Source organism: Mytilus galloprovincialis, chromosome 5, assembly GCF_965363235.1.
Source record: "Mytilus galloprovincialis chromosome 5, xbMytGall1.hap1.1, whole genome shotgun sequence".
Lineage (NCBI taxonomy): Eukaryota > Metazoa > Mollusca > Bivalvia > Mytilida > Mytilidae > Mytilus > Mytilus galloprovincialis.
In genome coordinates this window covers 84779654-84801695 of record NC_134842.1, presented here as the reverse complement: position 1 = coordinate 84801695, position 22042 = coordinate 84779654, and the positions used below count along the sequence as shown (strand labels likewise).

Sequence of the window (22042 nt, the reverse complement as noted above, 5' to 3'; positions counted from 1 at the left end):
ATTCGTGTAATATTATATTTATGGATTTTCTTCTGAGACGTTAATACTAGTATTTCAGTATGTAACATATTCCACGTTTTCACGTGTAAATAAGAGTTGCAAAGCAGATTGAAAATAAACCAAATAAATTTTATTACACAACAATGTGTACAGTGTCTGATGCGTACATTATAAATCAAGTCAATTTGATGAAGGTAAATCAAGAAAAGCGCTTCGGATGCAAGAACTTGTTAAGCGTCTGTTGCTTTCAATTTTTAACATCATTGGGTCGATACCTCTGCTGGTGGACTATCAGTTCCCGATGGTATCATAGGCTCAGTAGTCAGTATTTCGGTACTGACATGATTTAACAAACTTTACTAAAATTGTACGTGTATAAATTTATAAATTATTAAGAAACTAAGGTTTCAACTCCCTCAGGCAAAGTTGGCTTTAGATGAATTTGGCTATTTACTTTAGGCATTTTTGGCATACAGTTTCGGTACTTATACATCTTCGGATTTCAAATATTGGCTTTGATCGTTCCTTATTAAGGTAAATCCAGAAAAGCGCTTCGGACGCAAGAAATTATTAAATATGTTGTTTTCAATCTTTTTCAATAAAATTGAAAATGGAAATGGGGAATGTGTCAAAGAGACAACAACCCGACCATAGAAAAAACAACAGCAGAAGGTCACCAACAGGTCTTCAATGTAGCGAGAAATTCCCGTACCTGGTGTCTAGATATAAGTTCAGACACAGTATAAAATCCAACGGAAAATTTAAAGTTCAAGCTTCATTATTTCATTCATATCTTGAAAATACAAACATTTATCAATGCAAAAAGATGAAGAGTTTCTGTCCATTTGACGAATGAAGTATAACATGAATTTTATAACATTATAGCAAACTCCATACAGAATTATCGTTCGGGTCATACTTCCCTTTCTCTACAAAGACGTGTAGCCAGATGTAACCACTGTTTCGGAGTTAAACATTTTATGTGTAGAAAAAAATGATATACTGAATGTCCTGTTTTCATGTATTCAACGAAATAAAATCTTAATACATCATTTACAAGTAAATGAGATTATTTTAATCGCATCATTGAAACCTGGATTCAAATTTTGCACAACAGACGCACGTTTGATGTACAAAAGAGTCACTTTATTCGCTAAAATCGAAATATTTTTGAGTCCAAAATAGAGTACGAAGATGCAAAGCATACATGTAAATATCAGAAATATTTCCGCAGAATGCAGCTGATTTTATTTTAGAAAGAAAAACAATTTGTTTGATTATCTGACAAGCTAGAAGTAATATGATCCTTTTCGATACCTATACAAATAAGAAAACATTATATACAATCACCAAACTTCTATACAACTGTACAAGTTGCTGCATATGTGATGATAAAAACTAATAACCAGAAAAAAACTAAAAACTCAGAGGAAAATAAAACTCAGAAAGTCCCTTATCAGAATGCAAAATCATAAGCTCAAACACATCAAACGAAAGGAAAAGAATGCCTGTACCAAGTAAGGAATATTGCAGTTGTTATCGATTTGTCTGATGTGTTTGATTTTTGGATTTTGCCATTTGGCTAGGGGCTTTCCGTTTTGAAATTTCCTTGTAATTTGAATTTATTTTTTATTTTACTTTTTTCATATTCCTGACTTGGCACAAGCATTTTATTATGTAGCAAATTGTAGATTAAACATTGTCTTATAACAAGCTTAACCTCTCACAGTATGGCAGTTGTACTCAATTCCATTATAGTGACATCAATATCCTTGAACGTTTCAAACACAAACAAGCTTACAATTAAACTCTGCATAGATTCATAGATAGCAGGATAAAAAAAATATATTTACGCCAAAAGCGCGTTTTGTCAGTGGCGCTGGAATCAAAATGTTAAAAAGGCAACACTGTTGAAAACTTTATTACAGGAAAGTTAAGGATCATTCCCTAGGGGAAATTCACAAAGTGCAGCAAATTTTTCATTACAGCTATGATGATCCCAGTAATATCCATGAGAAGAATGATGATTCCATTCCCCTTTACCTATACTGGCACAATGTTCCAAATAATGACTTTGGTGATGGTGCGATCCGTTTCTCCAATGGGAGTAGGTCAAACTAGAACCAATACTGCGCCAATACCATGGGCTGTTACCACCGTGCTTTCTATGAGCATCAATCCAATAGTGATAATCTGAAAAAAGTTACAAACAAACTTCGATTGAATGATTAATTGATTGATTGATAAGTGTAAAACTCCACTTCATGGCGGTCAGTTTTTATTGATTGCGAAAACCCGAGTGCTAAGTGGACCCTACGAACTTAAGTCGGAAATCTGAAACTCCTAGTTAAAGCAGATCTAAGTGTCATTTGCTAGATTAGTACTCAAAACCTCGTTGATAGGCTAATTATACAGTCGTTCGACTACTTAGAACATGCCACCACTGAGCCCTCCCACCATCCACCCCCAGTTATAATAAAAGCATAGATTGTGGCGATCAAAATAAAATATAGTGTCTCTGAACGATTTTCATAATTTATTGAGCTTCATGCAGAAAACGTGATACACGTACTTGCTGTCTGAGGCGACAAAGGTTAACGAAAAATTTAGAGTTTGAACCCTTATTATCAATTATGTCGTATTAATTAATGAACATCAACGTCGTAGTCTTATCTAGCGTATTTGCATAAAATAATGCGAGACAAAACAAATAATGTTGCTGTTTAGAACATATCAAAACCTAAAAAAACTTCAAAAAAATGTGGTTAAATGGTCAACTATTTTCCAAATATATTGTACCTTCTATTAGAAAACAAAACAAAAAATATAGGTAGTACGCAGGCAGTTCACGTGAATTTTACATGAATTTCACATGAAATTCACATGAAAAATTTCACGTGAGATTCACCTCAAACGAGCTTATACATGAAGTTCACGTGAAAATTTTCATATGTGAATTTCACGTGAAATTTTAAATAGAAAATAATTGGTATTTATCATGATTTTACTTAAATTTGAAAATTTAGATGTTGTTTGAATTAATTTATTTCATACATTCATGTGAATTTCACGTGAACAAAATTCATGTGATTTTCATGCGAGTTTCACATAAAATGCATGTGAAACTCACATAAACTGAGTTTCACGTAAAAGCTCGTTTGAGGTGAAATTCACGTAAATTTCACATGAGATTTACATGAATTTAAATTCACGTGAAATTGATGTGATTTTTTCTGCAAAACAATATATTTCATTCAGAAAAATGCATTTGATACCATTTTATAAATATATAAGATATTTTAAGGACAGATAATACAATAGTTAAAGGTACCAGGATTTTAATTTGATACGCCAGACGCGCATTTCGTCTCATAAGTGACGCTCAGATCAAAATAGTTAGAAAGCCAAAAGAAGCATTGAGGACCTGAAATTTCAAAAGTTGTGCCAAATACTGGCTTAGGTAATCTAGAGGAGGGGGAGGTGATCGGGTCCTAATTAAGAAATTCAGGACTTACAAACATGATCCCGAATTTAAAATAATTTAAATCCCGACACCCCGAAATTTAAAAAAAAAATGAATTCCCGGATTCCGAAAGGATCATTCCCGAAATCCCGAGTTTATAAACACAGGATCCGGGAGTCCCAATAAAGGTCCTCCCCCTCTCATTTATGCCTGGGATAAGAAAATACAACCTTCATTCACTCCATTGAAAGCATTTGCATGATGTGAAACACGTTGTAAAAAATGTGTAATATCTTCGTTTTCCCTTTCGCTGCTTATAATTGCAAGTCTGCTGCAATTTCTCAAACATTCATTCTACAAAAGAAAATAATTCTAGAAACTTTTTTGAAGCGCAACAATTTGGTCAATAAAAGTTAGCAATATTAACATAAATACGTGAGGCGAATACCCCGGTATAACATCTTATTCTTGCTTTCTGTTTCCATTGTTTTTTATCTGTTTTTATGATTAAGTATCTATCTGTGTTTTACACTGCTTTATTAATTTGGTGTTTAGTGCATTTTTGCTTTAGAAAGAAATAGGTTGGTGTCCCAGATATGAATTACCAGTATATATAATTCTATTGATAAGGCAATACATAACACAATTATATCAGATATGTGTCTAAAATTGCTTGAGGTATACTGCAGTCCCAAATCTTTAAAATATATCAACGTCTTTGATTCTATAAACTGCCTTTTTTAATTATCCTTTCGAATTACCTGAGTTCCTATAAGGAGTTACTATTTCGAGTAATAATTAAAATGCATGAAGCTTTTGCAGGACATATTCTTGCTACCACCGTCCCTCCGTCCGTTGTTTTTTCAAAGGGACATGTTTTTTCTTCATAAAGTTTTTGAGCGAAAACTTTATAGTATATTGTTTTACTTTGCCGGTGGGTGAAATAATGTATTCGAGGTACATGGTCCGTCCGGTTGAATGCTCCGATAGTTTCACTCAAGGAATTGTATATTTTGCAGAAGGTTTATACATAAACTAAAATTATCAAAATTGTACTGTAAAATCAGTCATTTAAGTGAGAACTAATATTCGTGGATTGAGGAAAAATTTTCGTTGATAATTTAAATTTCGCTGTTTCCACTGTCAGTATACAAGCTTAAGTCTATAGAAAATGTACAAGTCGTTGAATATTTTTATAACTTGTCACCTGTATGCACGAAAATTGGTATCCAATAAATAAAAATGAACCCACAGTAAGTTTCCAAACATGATATGTTGAACACTGTATTTAGTTTCCAGATTAAGATAGTGTTAAACGTCCTGTATATTGTTATTCTTACTTTGGCGTCTGTCCTAGTTTTCCATTTTCGGCCAATGCTGTAGCAACTGTTTCGTTCTCTAGAAAATCCAACAGGGCAACCATTTATTAGATCTGGATGACAACCTGTGTAGACATAAAATATCCCACATATAAAATAATTAAGACTTACTGTCTTATTCGTAAAATATGAACACTATAACAATGCCATAAATATCATGTCATTCACTTATTTATTGTAAAAATGTATGTATGCATTGTAGTTTGAACACCAAAAAGATCAATAAAAAAATAGAAATAAATAATAAGATGGGCGTTTTCATATAATTTCCGCTACTAGTACTAAATTTGATGTATTATCTACAAATAACAATTATTCCACTTAAACCGTGAAAAGTAAAATATAACAAAAAATACTGAACTCTCAGGAAATTTCTAAACGTAAAGTCCTTTATCAAACGGCAAAATCAAACGATAAAACACATCAAATGAATGGACAAAAACTGTCCTATTCCTGACGTGTTACAGGCATTTTCAAATGTAGAAAATGGTGGATTGAACCTGATTTGATACCTCTCAAAACTCCATTATTTAAACACAGATGCGTGAACAAAATGTCTCAAATAAGGGCATCACAACAACACGACCCCGCCAAAAACTAGGGGTGATTTCAGGTGCTGCTCCACCGGTAGCATCCGTTGTGTTGCTCATGTTATTAAAATAGATAGATTCTTGTCACTCAATTTATGGAGATTTTAAGTTTGTAATATGGTATGGGTGCTATATCTTGTCTCTCAATGTTTATAGTTGCATTGTTTGTTTGCTTTACATCATATTTACATAGATTTTTTATATTAAGTTATTTTCAGCATTTCAAATTTAATAATGACATCTTAACGATTGATGTGACTAATTATGAAGGTGTAAATCAGACTTAACACGTATAAACCTTTCAGAAATAAATATCAAAATGTGCGACTTTGACATTATCAAGCTTAAGTTAAGCGGTTTTTTACCTTTAAAAAATGTCATACCTTAATTTTTCTTGTTGTTTAATATGGCATCCATTATTACTGAAGTAGTACACATTTTAATTTAAGAGCCAGGTGAATAACGCCTTCGGGTGTGGGATTTTCTCGCTGTGTTGAAGACACGCAGGTGGCTTTCGACTCTTGTTTGCTGTTTGGTCCGGTTGTTGTCTCTTTGACACATTCCCGATTTCAATTTTCAATTTTATTAAGCAAATCGTTTATTGAATGTAAGAATGAATAATGGTACCTGTAGGCATTCCGAGATGATTGACATATACAGTTGAGGTAGAAGGAACCACAGTTGTTGATGGTACATAGTTGCCGTTGCAAAAGTTAGTGTCACAACATATCCCATCTATGCCCCGCGTCAGTAAGTTATTGCATGTCTAAAATGCGTAAAAAAGATATATTAAAGTATTGTAGATTCATTTTTTCTACCATGTCTCGGGAGTGGAAGAGATATGGTATTTTCGTGGATATTTGATTTCGTGGTTTTTCTGTTGGCTTATTTGAATGTCTTTCTAGTATCTTTCGCCCCTATTTTTCTACATACATGTACAAGCTGGGACAATTATAACGTTAGTATAAAAGTCCCAGATACAAGCCGTTAGAATATTTGAACTCCGTCGAGCATTGAAATTCGTTGTAAACCTATACCCATACGAAATCCACAAAAATTTATACCCAAAAAATAATAATTAATTCATAGAACCATAGAATCAATGAAATTTTAAATCAAGTATATGTATCAGTTTATTATCCATATATACGTGTGTTTGTTTCGATCCTGTAGGACCTACCAATATTTTGTGTGGTAAACAATCCTGGTCTTAATTTAGGGCTTTTCAATGTTACCTTAGAATTATATAGACTTAAGAAGTCTTTGATATCAAATAATTTAATCTTAAGTGAACAGTTTTTTTAGTGATATGTTATTTTGACGAAAGGTACAAACGAACTTAAAGGGAGCATGTGTTACACTCTCACGTAAACTCTGGAGATATATGTTTTATCCGGTAAAACAGCATTTAGAATCATATATATCTTTAAAAATCTAATAATATCGTAAATAAAACACTAGTTTGATACCTGAAAATATAGGAAAATAGATTAAAATATATCTATAGGATGTTATAACAAGTCTTGAACAAGGAAGGTCATTTTTATATAACATCTTGCTAAATTGTGACCCATATTTTTGGCACACCTCCGTAAACCCAATAATAGGAAGTTAAACTCCCGGGAAAACATTTTTAAAATAAGCTATTTTGTTGTTGTCCTTTTTAAAATGACATTGATTAAAATACCTCTTTTGGTGCACATCCAAGCTTGTATCCTCCGTGAAAATCAAATTGATGGGTTTCTACAGCAATGCACACTTCCTATAGCATGAAATATACTAGTATAACATTTATAAGATATTTTTTTTCAAATCTTAACTGGTTCGGTATAAAATATCAGGGTTTGCAACAATCCAAGTGCATATGGCTCAAAGAAAATAAAACTTATTCAGTCTAGTCGTATTTATTTCTGAAAGCTGTGCCCATATATAGATAATTTTTCAACCTCCATTTATATAGGCAGGTAAAACAAAACTTTGCTTCCAAACAACAAATCCTAGCTGAAAGGAATTAAATTGCTAAAAAATATAGTATTAGACTGGACGCAACATGTTTCGCATCATTATTTTGTTTATTATTAACGTTTTGTCTTAGTAAGATATTGTATGATGGAAGACTGCAATGCTTCATATTATCAATAAAGGCAACAGTAGTATACCGCTGTTCAAAACTCGTCAATCTATGGACAAAAAACAAAATCGGGGTAACAAACCAAAACTGAGGGAAACGCATCAAAACATCTCATTGGCATCACAACACTCAAAGATATACAAAACAACAAAAACCACTTGAATATTCAACAAATAAAAGTAAAATAACATTAATACCGAAATCCAAGGAAATTCAAAAAGGAATGTTTATTATCAAATGTCAAATTATAAAGTTGAAATACATCAAACTTATTGAAAACAACTGTCATATTCCTGACTTAGCAAAAGCATTGTCTTTGAAAATTGTGGATTAAACCTGGTTGTAAAGCAAGCTTAACCTCTTACGTGTATGACAGTCGCTCAGAATTCCATAGTTATCCACACATGCAGCATATGATAAACTAATTTAAAGCTTAGGCAAACCAAACATGAAATATGAATGTTCGGGGTCTTCTGCAAAAGGACAACAAAGGCCTTTTAAAACACCTTAAATGGATATAATGTATTGAAGTATAAAAAATATTTAACACGAGTTTTATCGTCATACCAATCCAAAACTTTTTCTATCACAAATCATTTTTAGTTTGGTGTTTTTCGTCAGATAAATGAATTGTCGGTAATCATTTCTTCAATGCAGATGATTATAATGTTCATTTTGGGAAAAGGAGAATGTTGTGTTTGTGATGATGATAAAATCAGTAGAAAGATTCACTGTATGTTCGAATTATGCCAAACAATCTCGATCAGTTATTCAAATTTTACTGTACCTCATCACTATTGCAATGGACTCTGCTGGAACAGTTTCCTGGGCTATTAATCGCCGAACATTGATAACACGTTAGCGCTATGAAAATAAAAGTGTTTTGTTACACTCTGTGTAAATATAAAACATCCAGTAATTTCTAATGAAGCCAAGTTAAATTCAAATGATTCCCACTCTGCATCGGTATTTGCTACAATATTACTGCCGTTTAACCATTTTACTAACCATCAGTGGGTTACAACGTTATTAAACTTTTTTAAGTCTTCAAAATAACTACAATTTACTTAGTAAAAACTGCATGATAACCGGCACCATTCGTTTTTATCTCGTTGACAGATCTAGATAGGTGTTATTCGTGTGTCTGCATGGTACAGTGTTATATAATACGTCTATTTACAATGTATAAGTCGTCTAATTTTTATTTATATTGATAGGTTATTACTGGCTGGTTTTATTTTGGTGGTCTTTGTACATAATTGATGAAAAATGTGTGCTTATTTTGTTATATTCCAGTTGTGTAAATATGTTCATGAAGTATACCGAACATAACATCCTGTCGATACGTCTTTAAATTTGTCGTTCTATTTTTCGCAAAGAATAACAAATACTGCACCGTCCGTTATGCTTGACAGTTTAAGCCTTTAATATACGTTTATAAACTGATAAAAGCAAAACTGACCAAATATATTGAGACATACAGACATTAGAAGGGAATTGCAAAGGAGGAAGGAACATATTCTACATTAAAATATCATTTTTCCCGGAGGTTTAACTTCCTATTGTTTAGGTGTAATACCACTAAATCATGGTACGTCACATCCAGTTGTATACGAAAGTAGGTCTAAAAAACATTCCCTTGAATTTGACAGTTGTAGAAAATTAACTTTGCAATACAATGCACTTAAATTTTTCTGAGTCATACACATGTATGTTGAGTGTCCGAAAGCATCATTCCTTTTTTATTTGATGGTCTTATAAAATATTTTGGAAAGTCAACGTTACATAGTTACCAAAGCAGGTAACCAGTAAATAATGGTGTAAAATTTGGGTTGTTTACTTCCGGTGATGGTTACTTTCTTACATACAATGAAATGTAGTGTGAAATTTTCACTGTAGCACTGGAAAGGATTAAACTTTATTCCTGCAAAGTATTTTTTGGTTGAAATAAAGGTAAATACTGCACAGTTTATTTTTTATAAAATGCCAATTTAACAAAGACTAATAGGGGAAAATCAATGGTGGTATAACACCTTTATTTGCCAGCATAACGAAAAATTTAAAACAAAAAGAGAGAATAGAAGACGTGTCGGCATGATACTATATTTGGTATACTCAATATAAATATTTGCACAACCGGAATATATTAAACAAAATAAGCACCTATTTTCAATCAATTATGAACTTAGAACCCTGCTATATGAGAGGTAATCCAATTCATAAAATTAATATTTATGTATGATTGATTCGACTCCTAGTAATGCATAATTACTATCCGAATGTTTTCATATTCGGATTACATGTAGGTATAAATAAACGAACTTGATAGTGGTATTATTAGTTAATTAGCTGGTTGACAACATATTTGAACTGCTCAAAATAAACCTTGACTAATAGGCCCCTTGCAACATGCGTTAGTCTGCTCCAACCTCGTTGTCAAGCTGTCAGAACCAAGCAGACAAAGGAGAGCAAGCAGTCTAATGAGGATTACTTGTTATTACGTGATGCAATGTATAAAATAACTATATCGTCAAGAATATCAATTTATATATCAAATATGTTTTTGCATGGCTTAAAGAATAACTTACAACACTTTCCACAGGTTGTAGGACACAATGTCGACACGCAAGGCAGATGACAACCATTGTTTTCGGCTAAATTTTGGCAGACGACTGTGTCTATTACATGACAATGTGTGCTGAGATGAATATTACCGTTAGTGTGAACTGAAATATATTATAATAGTCTATTACATGACAATGTGTGCTGAGATGAATATTACCGTTAGTGTGAACTGAAATATATATACTTTGTATTACAGAATGCTCTCTCCTGTCGGGCGTTGAATAATTATTTTCGATTACCGAAAATTGGTCGAACTTTTATGGTAATTTGTAAATGATCTCAAATTACCATATGTTATAGCAGGATCTGTCACATCTGGAGCAGAATCTGCTTACCCCTCCGGAGCATCTGAGATCACCCCTAGTTTTTTGGTGGAGTTCGTGTTGTTTATTCTTTAGTTTTGTATGTTGTGTCATGTGTGCTGTTGTTTGTTTGTCTTTTTCATTTTTAGCCATGGCGTTGTCAGTTTGTTTTAGATTTATGAGTTTAACTGTCCCTTTGGTATCTTTCGTCCGTCTTTTATCTTTATTTTTGAAAATAGCTTAATTTGAATAATCAAAATCAATCGATTTTTTACCGTCATCAAGATACGTTTGTTTTATCGTTTTGCAAAATAAAATACCGTTCAGCTCATTTAATGAGAATTTCTGATCGTCATTTGTCATGAAGGAGTTACCATTACGACCATCATTTAATAATTTAATAGTGGATGTAACGCGTCTTATGATTGGCTCACGTTGTTTTATTTATCAGCTCATAGATATAATTTTGTCATGTGACCATGACGTCATCAACGTTTTTTCATGATTTTCTCCGGTTTGAAATGGAATTAGGAATTGAATCATAAGAAATTACCTTAATATTTTGTCTGTCTATATGAAATAACATAAAAAATGTGATGCACACTGAATAACCCGCGTAGCGTGTTATTTTAAAGTTTTTTTTATGTTATTTCTTCATAGACAGAAAAAATATTACATTGTTCCTTAAATAATTGATTATTCGTAGTATTGTTGTACATATTAAAAGAAGGAGTGTTCAATATCATACCAAAGGGAATAGAAATTAGGAATATGTCAAAGAGACAACAACCTAACCACAGAGCGGAAATATCACAACCAAATGGGTCTTCAATACAGCGAATTTATCCCGCACCCAGAGTAAATCAAAATAAAAGTCAAAATATGCCATCGTTAATGACCCGACTATAGTACCAGAACTATATCCCTTCTGTTTATAAATGTTTCTTCAGATTGTGAGGTGAATGTCAACATTTTTGTGCTTTGTAAAGAATATTAGCATAAAAAATTGGATTTGAAATACCTAAACGTATAAGATGTTTGCATGTTGATTGTTACGAACAATGTCCTTGTACTGATGATGAAATTTAGTAAATGTTTTGACTAGTTTGTGATTTCAAAAATACTTGTGTAATGATTTTTCAGTAATACATATATTTCTTTCGCTAAAATCTAATATGTCGTTACATGTACGAGCGATTCTTACAAGTGGAATATAATACGATAGCATAAAATGTTCATTCCAAACAATAAAATAGTGTGTTCCACCTCTTTCACGAATAATATGGCATGTTGACGAATTAAAACAAAGAGATAACTCAGTTTTATTAAAATTAAATTTATCAATTGTTTTATCTGCTTACTCTTCCGGAGCACCTGAGTTCACCCCAGTTTTTTGTAGGGTTTGTGTTGCTGTAGTTTTCTATGTCGTGTATTGTGTAATATTTTTTGTCTGTGCATGTGTCTTTATCTTTATAAGCCATGACGTTGTCAGTTTATTTTTCATCTATGAGTTTGAATGTCCCTCTGGTATCTTTCACCCCTCTTTTATATACATGTGTCTCGGTTAATATAATAACGATGAAATGAATAAAACAACATTGTGATATTTCTAGATTTATCATTTGACTAATCAGATACCTCTTTACAAACTAGATGTGTATACATGAATGACAGATCTATAAGTTTGGAAATTATATCTTTTTCGACGACTTTTTAAACAGTCTGTAAATAATTTAATAACAAAAGGTGATGCATACCATGTTGTGCATGCGCAGTAGGCGCCGGTATTTTATCAGGTTCGTCATACTTGTTGCAGAGGTCTGTCGCACAGCAACCTCCAAACAAATCGACCTCCCGCCTGACATTCGGAACAGTACGGTTCGGAACAACGCCGTAAAGGTCTGTACATATCTATGCAAAAACAAGAAAGGACCAAAATGAAATTAGATATCATTCATTAAATAACTTATTACTGAGCGTGCGAGGGCTGTATGGCCAGTCAAGGTCGTACATGTATAAAACTTCCATCATCATAATTTGTTGATTACAAAATGATCAGTTTCTTTGTAGAATATAAGAATGTACAACTGTTGACATCGGTATGATATATAGTATGCTATTTAAAGTTTTAAATTTGAGGCATTATTTTTTTCGGTATGTTCGTTTGTTTGTCCGTTCATCCGTCTGTCCTGTGTCCGGTTAAAGGTTTTGGTCAATGTAGATTTTGATGGAGTGCAACTCCAATCAACGTCAAGATAGTACACATGTTCCCTAAAACGCTATGATATGATTTTTCTAATAATTAATGCCAAATTAGAGTTTTTACCCCAATTTCACAGTCCACTGAACATAGAAATGATACAGCCCTGGTCCATGTTAAAGTTTTATGGTGAAGGATGTTAGTGATCACGTTGAAGTCCAATCAACTTGAAATTTAGTACACATGTTCCCCCATGATATGATCTTTCTATGTTTATTGCCAAATAGAGTTTTGGTCTAAATTGCACAGTCCTCTGAACATAGACAAATAATACAATTGCTAGTGGGTCATACATTGTATGTGTACTATAGACACAGTCTTGATAAAAAAAAATCGTTACGACATCTGTAAATAAGGAGTCTTGACAATTTCATAGATGTTATATACTGTTCACATTTGTACCAGGCGTATAAAATATGAATGCAAGAAACCAGCAAACATTAACCACAACAAATTAAAAAAAAAATATTTCGAGATCAACACATGTTTTATAAAAATATACAACAGGCAATAAAATGTGTCAAGCCCAACAAATGGTCTTAGACTATATCTACAATAAAAACCAAAGTTGTGTCAAGCTCTAAATCATCCCGAGTAAACGAAAATTGTATTCAACTATATCAAAGTCATTCAACATCAAAACACTTCATTATATAGTAATGTACTATCATCGCTATAATAAAATGAGTATATAAACATGTACTTGCTGTATTATCTACACAGTTCAATTGGTACTTTTTCTCGAGCTGTGGTGTTACTGTTTGAGTTGCGATACATGCCTGGAAAGAAATAAAACTGAATTGTGAATATTTTTTTTTTCAAACCAATCAGTTACATTGTATTTGGTTAAATATTTGCAAGCTGTTGATTATTTTAGATTTTTTAGGGATTTTTAAAAAAAAGATTTGTACAGTGTGGAAGTCAAATTGAAAAAAGAAAACAATGCAAAGTACTACTACTGTTTCATCGTAAGTCATTCGGGATTTTTCATGTCAGTTTTTGTGAAATTGTTCCTTTTAAAATTGTTATACGATGATGACTGGTGTACCCATATTTTGACTATTTTATTTATTGTGTCTGTTTAGTTAACGCATCAATGTAAATATAACGGAATTTGATGAGACTGTCATCAAAGTGTCATTTAGTGAGAGGGTTAGCGCTATAAAACAAGGTTTAATCCACCATTTTCTACATTTGAAAATGCCTGTACCAAGTCAGGAATATGACAGTTCTTGTCCATTCGTTTTTGATGCGTTTTATTATTTGATTTTGCCATGTGATTATGGACTTTCCGAATTGATTTTTCTCTAAGTTCAGTATTTTTGGGATTTTACTTTTTAAATCTAGAAGGTATTGGCAAGAAATTTAAACCACTATCCTACTATATATGAAATTGGAATAACGTTTAGTACATAATGAAAGTTATAACTGACAAGTCAAACGGCTGCAAATTTTTTATAAAATTGAGACGTTTACAAGATACCAGAGGAACATTTATTTAACATTCCTAAGTAGAAAAATAAACTGACAACACCATGGTTAAGAAAGAAAAAAGAATCAACGATAAAACATTAATAGAAAAAACACAATATAGAAAATTAAAGACTGTGGAAAAAGAACTCAACAATAAGCTGTGGCTGATCTCAGCAACAGCACACATACACTTCATTAGCTAATGTTTCATTGAAGAAAAGCTGTTTTATTAGTTAAGGTGGTACCAAACACCTTGACTAAAATTAATTTGGCTTGTTTAATTTTCATTAAAGTTGGACAGCATATTTACTTTGGTTCAACCAAAAAATGAAAGTTTCAAAATACTTGAATCACACACTTCATTGGAAAGATTTCATCGGATAAATTATAGCAGTTTGACAAACATTGATTTTGAGATTTATAATTCCTTAAGGTGGTACCTAACACTACAGGGAGATCATAACTCTGTAAAATCAGCCAAACGTTTTAATAACGTTGTGTTGTAAAGAGAATGTTAAGCTTCTCAATGATCAAAATTGGTGTTTGTCAATCTGCTATATAACTAGTGTTATTTTCTGACAAAATGGTTGGTTCAAAATTTTTGAAATTTATATATTTTGGTTAAAGGATCAAAGTAAATACTTTGTCAAAATTTTATGAAAATTAAACCAGCCAAATTAATCTTAGTGAAAGTGTTTGGTACCACCTTTTAAAAACAATAGAACGTAATTAAAACGATAAGCTGATATTTACAAAGTTATCTCCCTGTAGTGTTATGTCCCACATTAAGTTAAAATTTCAATATTTTACCATAGACATACTACCACATTGGATTGTTTGGTTACACTCTGATGGATGATCGACATTTTCACACGAGAAACATTTCAGAGCTGAAAGGACAAGAACATCTACTACTAAACAATTTGATACACTAATTATAAATTTGCATACATGTAAAAAGCAAACAATTACAGTACAAACTGTTTTAAAAGATTACGTAGGTTAGAGCAAAAAAGTGGTCGTATAAGGGAGGTGCATGGTCTTTTAATGCATGTTCAATCTATATCAAATGCATTGAATGGGACATAAAATTAGTGGTCGGTTGTCTCTTTAATAAGCAGATTACGCTGTATTTGCAAAAACAAACATCACATAAGCCGTTGTATATTTTATTAGAATTTCACTAAAATAACCCTATTATCTAACATTTTCATATAAATCTTAAAAAAAACAGTCTGCTTTTTGTTGTATTTTATCTACCATAAACACAATTGGAATACTTGCATCAATATAATCACAAAATCGTGAAATCCATAATACATTGACGAAATTTTCATGGAAAGAAAAATATTTTAAACTCACTTCACTTAAAAACAGTTCATGCAAAATACCCATAAGAGAGTGTTGTGCACGAGTAAGTAGATTGATAGTAACATAACTCATCAAAAATGTTCATTTTTGTTACTACGTTTTTGATTGAGATAAGCCATTCCAATCGATATTTTATAGTGTGTCTTTCTATGGTGTGATGTTACACTATTGTTTTAGATAAGGGAGAAGATTTGGTATCATTAAACAGTCAATCCCGCTGCAATTGTTTCCACCTGTCCTAAGTCAGGAATATGATGTTCAAGTAGTTGTCGTTTGGTGATGTGGTCCATACGTGTGTCGAATTCTCGTTGGTCGTTGTTTATATAGATTCGACCGTTGGTTTTCCGTTTAAAAGATTTTACACTAGTAATGTTTTTGGAGCCCTATTACCTTGCTGTTCGGTGTGAGCATAGGCTCCGTGTTGAAGACCGTACATTGACCTATATAATGGTTTACTTTTATAAATTGTGACTTGGATGGAGAGTTGTCTCATTGGCACCTATACCACATCTTCCTATATCTATATGCATTTAGTTTGTACGTACGACAGCGACCACATGTTCTGGGACATAGACTTGATGTACAGTTGTCCTGACACATGTCTGGTTTGATGGCAGCTAGTCTCTGACATGCTTTTGTGCTGTGATCTTCACATACACTGGCAGCATAAATTACTGAAACTAAACACATCAGAACAACATAAGTATTATATTCACTAGTCGGTCACGTGTGTTTTGGAGAGTCCTTTGGCGGATCCCGAAATTGCATAAGGAAGGCCAGTTGACTGTTCAAGAGTGGGCCCGTTCTAGTAATGCTTCAATTTTTTCCATAATTTAAGGAGGGTCCCTGGCAACTGACCCTATGTTTACTTACCCCTCATCACCCCACATTCAATCTGTTTCTGGAGTCAAACACATCAGAACAACATAAGTATTATATTCACTAGTCGGTCACGTGTGTTTTGGAGAGTCCTTTGGCGGATCCCGAAATTGCATAAGGAAGGCCAGTTGACTGTTCAAGAGTGGACCCGTTCTAGTAATGCTTCAATTTTTTCCATAATTTAAGGAGGGTCCCTGGCAACTGACCCTATGTTTACTTACCCCTCATCACCCCACATTCAAACTGTTTCTGGAGTCAAACAATCTTGTGACAGTGTCATTGTTACTGGTAAAACTACCATTCTTAGACTTATGGTAAATGCCATTGACGATAGACACTATTTTTGTCGAGCCTTCGACTTCAGTCGAAAAAGCGGTGTCATCGTTGGCGGCGTCCACAAATATTAACTCTGTGGTTAAAGTTTTTGACATTTTAATAACTTTCTTAAACTACCTTTGATTTCTACTAAACTTGGACAGAAGCTTGTTTATGATCATAAGATTGTATCCAAAAGTAAATTATGTAAAAATAAAATTGCATTTTTTCCGTATTTAACTATTAAATGGACTCAGATTTTCTGTCAGGAAACAACAAATTCACTCTGTGGTTAAAGTTTTAAAATTTTAATAACTTTCTTATACTATTTTGGATCTGTACTAAACTCTGTCAGAAGTTTGTTTATGATCAAAAGCTAGTACCTAGAAGGAAATTTTGTTAAAATTTTAAACATGTGTAACTGTAAAAAATGGATTTAGTATTTCTTTCAGTTAACATACATACAGTTAAAGTTTTTAAAACATTTATTAGATTCATAAACTATCCTGGATTTTTACCAAACTTGGACAGAAGATTCTTACAATAAAACGATAGTTTTAAGAGAAACATTTTATTGATTTTTTCCCTCATTAATGTTAAGCCTGCGATCGACAGCAAAAGTAGGCAAGACACTGGGTTCCGCGGAACCTTTACAAATTTTTATGTATGCCGATCTGACTATACAATTTTAGTCCATTTATATGTTTTGGAGTTTAGTGTGATGTCCATTTTCACTGGACTAGTACATATTTGTATTTAGAGACCAGCTGAGGACCACCTCCCGGTGCGGGATTTTCTCACTGTGTTCAAGACCCATTGATGGCCTATGGCTGTTATCTGCCGTTTGGTCGAGTTGTCTCTTTGACATACATATATTCCCCATTTACACTCTCAATTATATGTGGTAGATAGTTTTCTCATTGGCCACCATACCACATCTCCATTCTGTTATATATTGATTTCTTTTATAACTGTTGATAATGAAGTAAATGAGTTCTTACCACAAACACTGAGAGTAAGTCCATAAATCAGTGTCATGATTTCTTTAAGGCATTGAAACTACTATCGTGTTAGAACAGTTATCTTGACCTTGAAGAACCTATACACCTACATACAGATTTCATAGAGAATGACCTTCGATTGTATTCATGTAATGCCTAAGTTAACATTGGCACTTACGATTGTCAGTACAATCTGATATCAAAGAAATGTTAATGCCATGTAAGGGAATATATACCAAACAGAGAACATTAAAGGTAACAAACAAAAACAAAACATTCAGTCTCAATATGAATGGGGAAGGAGTATAGGGGATAAGGGAGCTACCATTTGGCCTTTTTGGGGCTAGGATGAAATTTGAAAAAAAAAAGGCAGGAAAGGAGTTTTGGGTAAAAATAATTCCATGTTTCATTTGTCTACATTCAATTAAGTGCTTACGCCTTACTACAAGAAGTAAGTCGATTGCTTTAAGTGAATGAAATGTTTGTAAGATAAGCATGTATTATGTCTTGGTTTGTGTGACCTTGTTCTTGTTTTCAACGATCTTGATAAGTTTATATCACATCTCTAGTAAATTAAACCATGATCAAAAATAATGTAGCTATAGTATTATCAAATCACAAGGAGAGACATCTCAGCCTTTGCACTCTAGCCTGTTTTGGTGCTGAAATTAAATATTTGTTTTCCTCTTAAATACAGAGATTTCAATCAAATTAATAATGGTTTAAAATGATTTATGTTGGTCGATCAGATTCAATAAAAAGAACACAAGACTATTCGTTATTGAAGTATTCAATGTAGCGAGAAATTAGCAGCTTGGATATTAGCAGCTTGGAAGCTTGGATATTAATAAGCTGATATTAAAGAATGATGCTTTTAGGAAATGCCAGTATCTGAACGGGAAAGTATTTATAAACTTTGAAAAGTGTTGTTAATTTCTTTTCTCTCGACTGACGAGTTTTTATTGTCGTCTTGGTATCTATCGCTTTTGTCTCTCTTTCATACGTCATCGAACATAGATCAATGGGGCTTCAAAATATAAAAATATAAAAATAATCTACTACATCAGAAATGTAAATGACATTTTTTTATAACGGAGCTACGATTGGATTTTTATGGGGAGAGGGACTAAAATTCAGGACACAATTTGTCATCCTAGCTTCCCCCCCCCCCCAAAAAAAACACACCATCAAATGTTAGCTCCCTAAGAAAATTATAGACCGACGACAGGTGCTTACAATGGGTATGACCCACTATCTCTATACATTTTAGAAATATATACTGTACATAGATTTTAGGCTTATATTAATGTGATTTTTGTACAGTAACTGTTGGTCTCATGTTAATGAACTGTATGACTATTTACACAGATTTATATATGTGTGCCTTAGCTGATTAAAGTATACCTAAAATGAAAATGACCTTGATAAATATACACATGTATATAATATAAATGTGTAGAGAGTATTCAAATAAAGAATATATTCCCTGACGATGGCTAATTATGTCGGTTGGATGATTGTGTTCAATTGTTTAATGTTATGCTCTGTCGTTTATACTCAGAAACAGTACAGAGCAGGAGTCTACGCACATCGTGTTATCCAGCCAAATGGAACACACTCAAGTGTTAGCAGACAGAAGGCGTTAGATAATATGATGAAAAATATAGATATCTATAACAATGTAGCATCAGAAGCAAAGAATCAAGTAGGTGCTTTTATATTTTATCACTTTATGAATTATTAAGAATTTCAAGTCTCAACACAAAAAAACAAAGTCAACCTTGGATGGATTAGGCTATTATTTCTATGTCCTTTTTGTCACATAATTCTTCGGCTATTCCGGTTCTTATACATTCTTGCCTTACATATATTAGGCGTTGTTTTGTCCCGGAAGAAGGTAAATAATTTTATGTGTTGCTTTATATTACAAGTATTACAAGTTTGTATCTTTTACAAGTCTTAGAGCAACGTTACCGACAAACACTTTTTGGGAAAATAGTGATCATGACATTCCACATTATTCATTGTGTATTGTGATTGACACGCTCTGGTAATTAATTTGCAAGAGACTCATCAGATCATATATCAACCAGTAGATTAATTACAGCTTACTTAATATACATATACCGATTGAGCAAAATTTGTCTGTGTTTTTTTTTTTAATTTTTATTAAAAGAATGTATCTCATGCTTCCTTCCCCGCCAATGAAAATGTTTCTCCTTTGCTCTACCGGAAACGACCGCCCGATCTGCCATTCGGCAATCCTCGGTAGAATCCGCTACTCTCCTTCTATGAGGGTACGGAATCTGCCGAGTTGAGACGAATGCCCGATCTGCCTGACATTGCTTCCCCCGCTGATAGCATATACCAATGATTCCTTGTGTGAATTTGGTTATACTTTTGATCCAGGTTAGGGTTTATCAGCTCTTCACAGTTTGTATAAGGTTTTGGATTTTAAATGTGTTATCCATGCGCATCAACGAAGAGACAGTGATTGTCGAAATGCGCATCTGGTGTAGTAAATCTTGTACTGTTTATGTTATTGCAACCATTTTGTAAAACTTGTATTGTTAATGTTTTTGTAACCATTTTGCAAAACTTGTACTGTTAATGTAATGTTATTGCAACCATTTAGTTACTCATATATCTGTTTGTTGCAGGGTGTTCAAATACTTGTTTTTGCTGATGATGGGCTATACGGGAATGACTTTACAAGGCAAGGAATTGAACCGTATCTCGAATATATCCCCGACCCTACAAAAGACACGTGGAATCCATGTACTAATCCCCAAAAGTATAACAATAACAGTGACATTTTGTGGAACTTAAGTTGTATTGCGCAGGCCAATAACATTTACATGGTTGTTAATATGGGAAATTTCCAAACATGCAGTAAATCAAGTGATCCCAATTGTCCAACTGATGGTCACTATCAATTCAACACAGATGTTGTTTTTGACCACAATGGAACATTGATAGGCCGATATCATAAAAGGCATTTATACAACGAAGATCAGTTTGATGCACCAGTAGAACCGGAACACATATATTTCGATACTCCATTCGGAAGATTCGGTCTTTTTACTAGTTTGGATATGATTTTTAAGACACCAGCAATCAGTTTGATCGAAGAATACAATATAACAGATGTTGTTTACCCAGCATCTTGGACTGATACTCCACCTTTATTTTCTTCAATACAGTTCCACTCTGCATTTGCCATGGGAATGGGGATAAATGTGCTTGCAGCCAATCTCCAAGTTCCGGAAGATTCAATCTACGGTTCAGGCATTTATACAGCAAACGGTTACAAAACTTTTTATAATGATAAAAGTTACCAACCTAAACTTCTAGTGGCCGAGTTGAATTCAAATTACATAGAAGATGTTCATGACAGAGAGAAAACAGAGATAAATCGTAAACAAAACGCAACCTCACATTCAAAACACGATTCGGTTAAAAAGACATCTTCTGAAAATGATGAGCATGATACTCCATCAAAAACATCTGGAACTTTTCATGGGAAAATATTCAACGATACCTACACTATGAAAATATTAGAAAACTCTGGCGACGTTGTAACTGTTTGTGATAATAGTTTGTGTTGCGAATTTGACTATCAGATGATGGAAGGATCGGGAAAGCTCGTTGCTTTTGGCGCCTTTGATGGTCTTCATACGTATCTACATAGAATGTATTTACAAGTGTGCGTTGTTTTAGAATGTGCCGGAAGTAGTCCACAGACTTGTGGGATACCAACGGAAGAATCGAATTTGTACTTCCGGGAGTTTAGGCTTATGGGTAACTTTTCAACGAAATACGTTTTCCCGGAAGTTCTTGTAAGTGATTCCGGTAGAAAAACCTTGGCATCTGGTGCTCTATATGATTTTCATGATGAAGTATTAGAAGTTATTAATGGATTACGATTACCTCTAATTTCAGTGTCTCTTTTATCCCGAGACTATGCAAGAGATTAGGATTTTGTTCATTCGAACTTTGCGAGTCATCTCATACCCTTGTGTAATAATTTTAAGTGTTTTTCAGTATGTTCTTCTAAATTTAATGTGTATACATGCTATATATTCATTCAGTTCAAATATCATTCATGACAAAATGTCTGTATTTAGTGTTAAGTATGTAAAGTTTGTCAAGCTTGACTGAAATATATGTCAAACTTTCCTCATTTATTACCATATTAACCGAATGGGACTTGGAAGTTGGTGTTGGATATATTCAAATATATTCAGAATACA

The 22042-nt window shown here is 33.1% G+C and overlaps 2 protein-coding genes across 2 annotated transcripts; one reads left to right on the top strand and one right to left on the bottom strand.

Moving 5' to 3' along the window:
- Positions 1 to 1905: 1905 nt before the first annotated feature.
- LOC143076575 (uncharacterized) lies at positions 1906 to 17923 on the bottom strand. The gene is made up of 12 exons (XM_076252396.1): positions 17790 to 17923; positions 16140 to 16274; positions 15034 to 15113; positions 13458 to 13529; positions 12248 to 12401; positions 10152 to 10289; positions 8351 to 8427; positions 7120 to 7194; positions 6060 to 6198; positions 4804 to 4907; positions 3694 to 3817; positions 1906 to 2193 (listed from the first exon to the last, which is right to left on the bottom strand). Exons 1-12 carry the CDS (start codon positions 17824 to 17826, stop codon positions 1934 to 1936), a joined length of 1395 nt encoding a protein of 464 aa, XP_076108511.1. The 5' UTR covers positions 17827 to 17923; the 3' UTR covers positions 1906 to 1933.
- A 1331-nt stretch (positions 17924 to 19254) lies between these two features.
- LOC143074786 (pantetheinase-like) lies at positions 19255 to 21871 on the top strand. The gene is made up of 2 exons (XM_076250061.1): positions 19255 to 19494; positions 20450 to 21871. Exons 1-2 carry the CDS (start codon positions 19282 to 19284, stop codon positions 21764 to 21766), a joined length of 1530 nt encoding a protein of 509 aa, XP_076106176.1. The 5' UTR covers positions 19255 to 19281; the 3' UTR covers positions 21767 to 21871.
- The last annotated feature ends 171 nt before the right edge of the window (positions 21872 to 22042 follow it).

Coding starts and splice junctions, on each gene's coding strand:
- LOC143076575 (XM_076252396.1), bottom strand. CDS start 17,826: ATGACACTGATTTATGGACTTACTCTCAGTGTTTGTG. Junction 8,428..10,151: donor TACAACCTGTGGAAAGTGTT/GTAAGTTATTCT, acceptor TTATTTTCATAG/CGCTAACGTGTTATCAATGT. Junction 2,194..3,693: donor TTTCAATGGAGTGAATGAAG/GTTGTATTTTCT, acceptor AACTTTTTTCAG/ATTATCACTATTGGATTGAT.
- LOC143074786 (XM_076250061.1), top strand. CDS start 19,282: ATGGCTAATTATGTCGGTTGGATGATTGTGTTCAATTGTTTAATGTTA. Junction 19,495..20,449: donor CATCAGAAGCAAAGAATCAA/GTAGGTGCTTTT, acceptor TGTTTGTTGCAG/GGTGTTCAAATACTTGTTTT.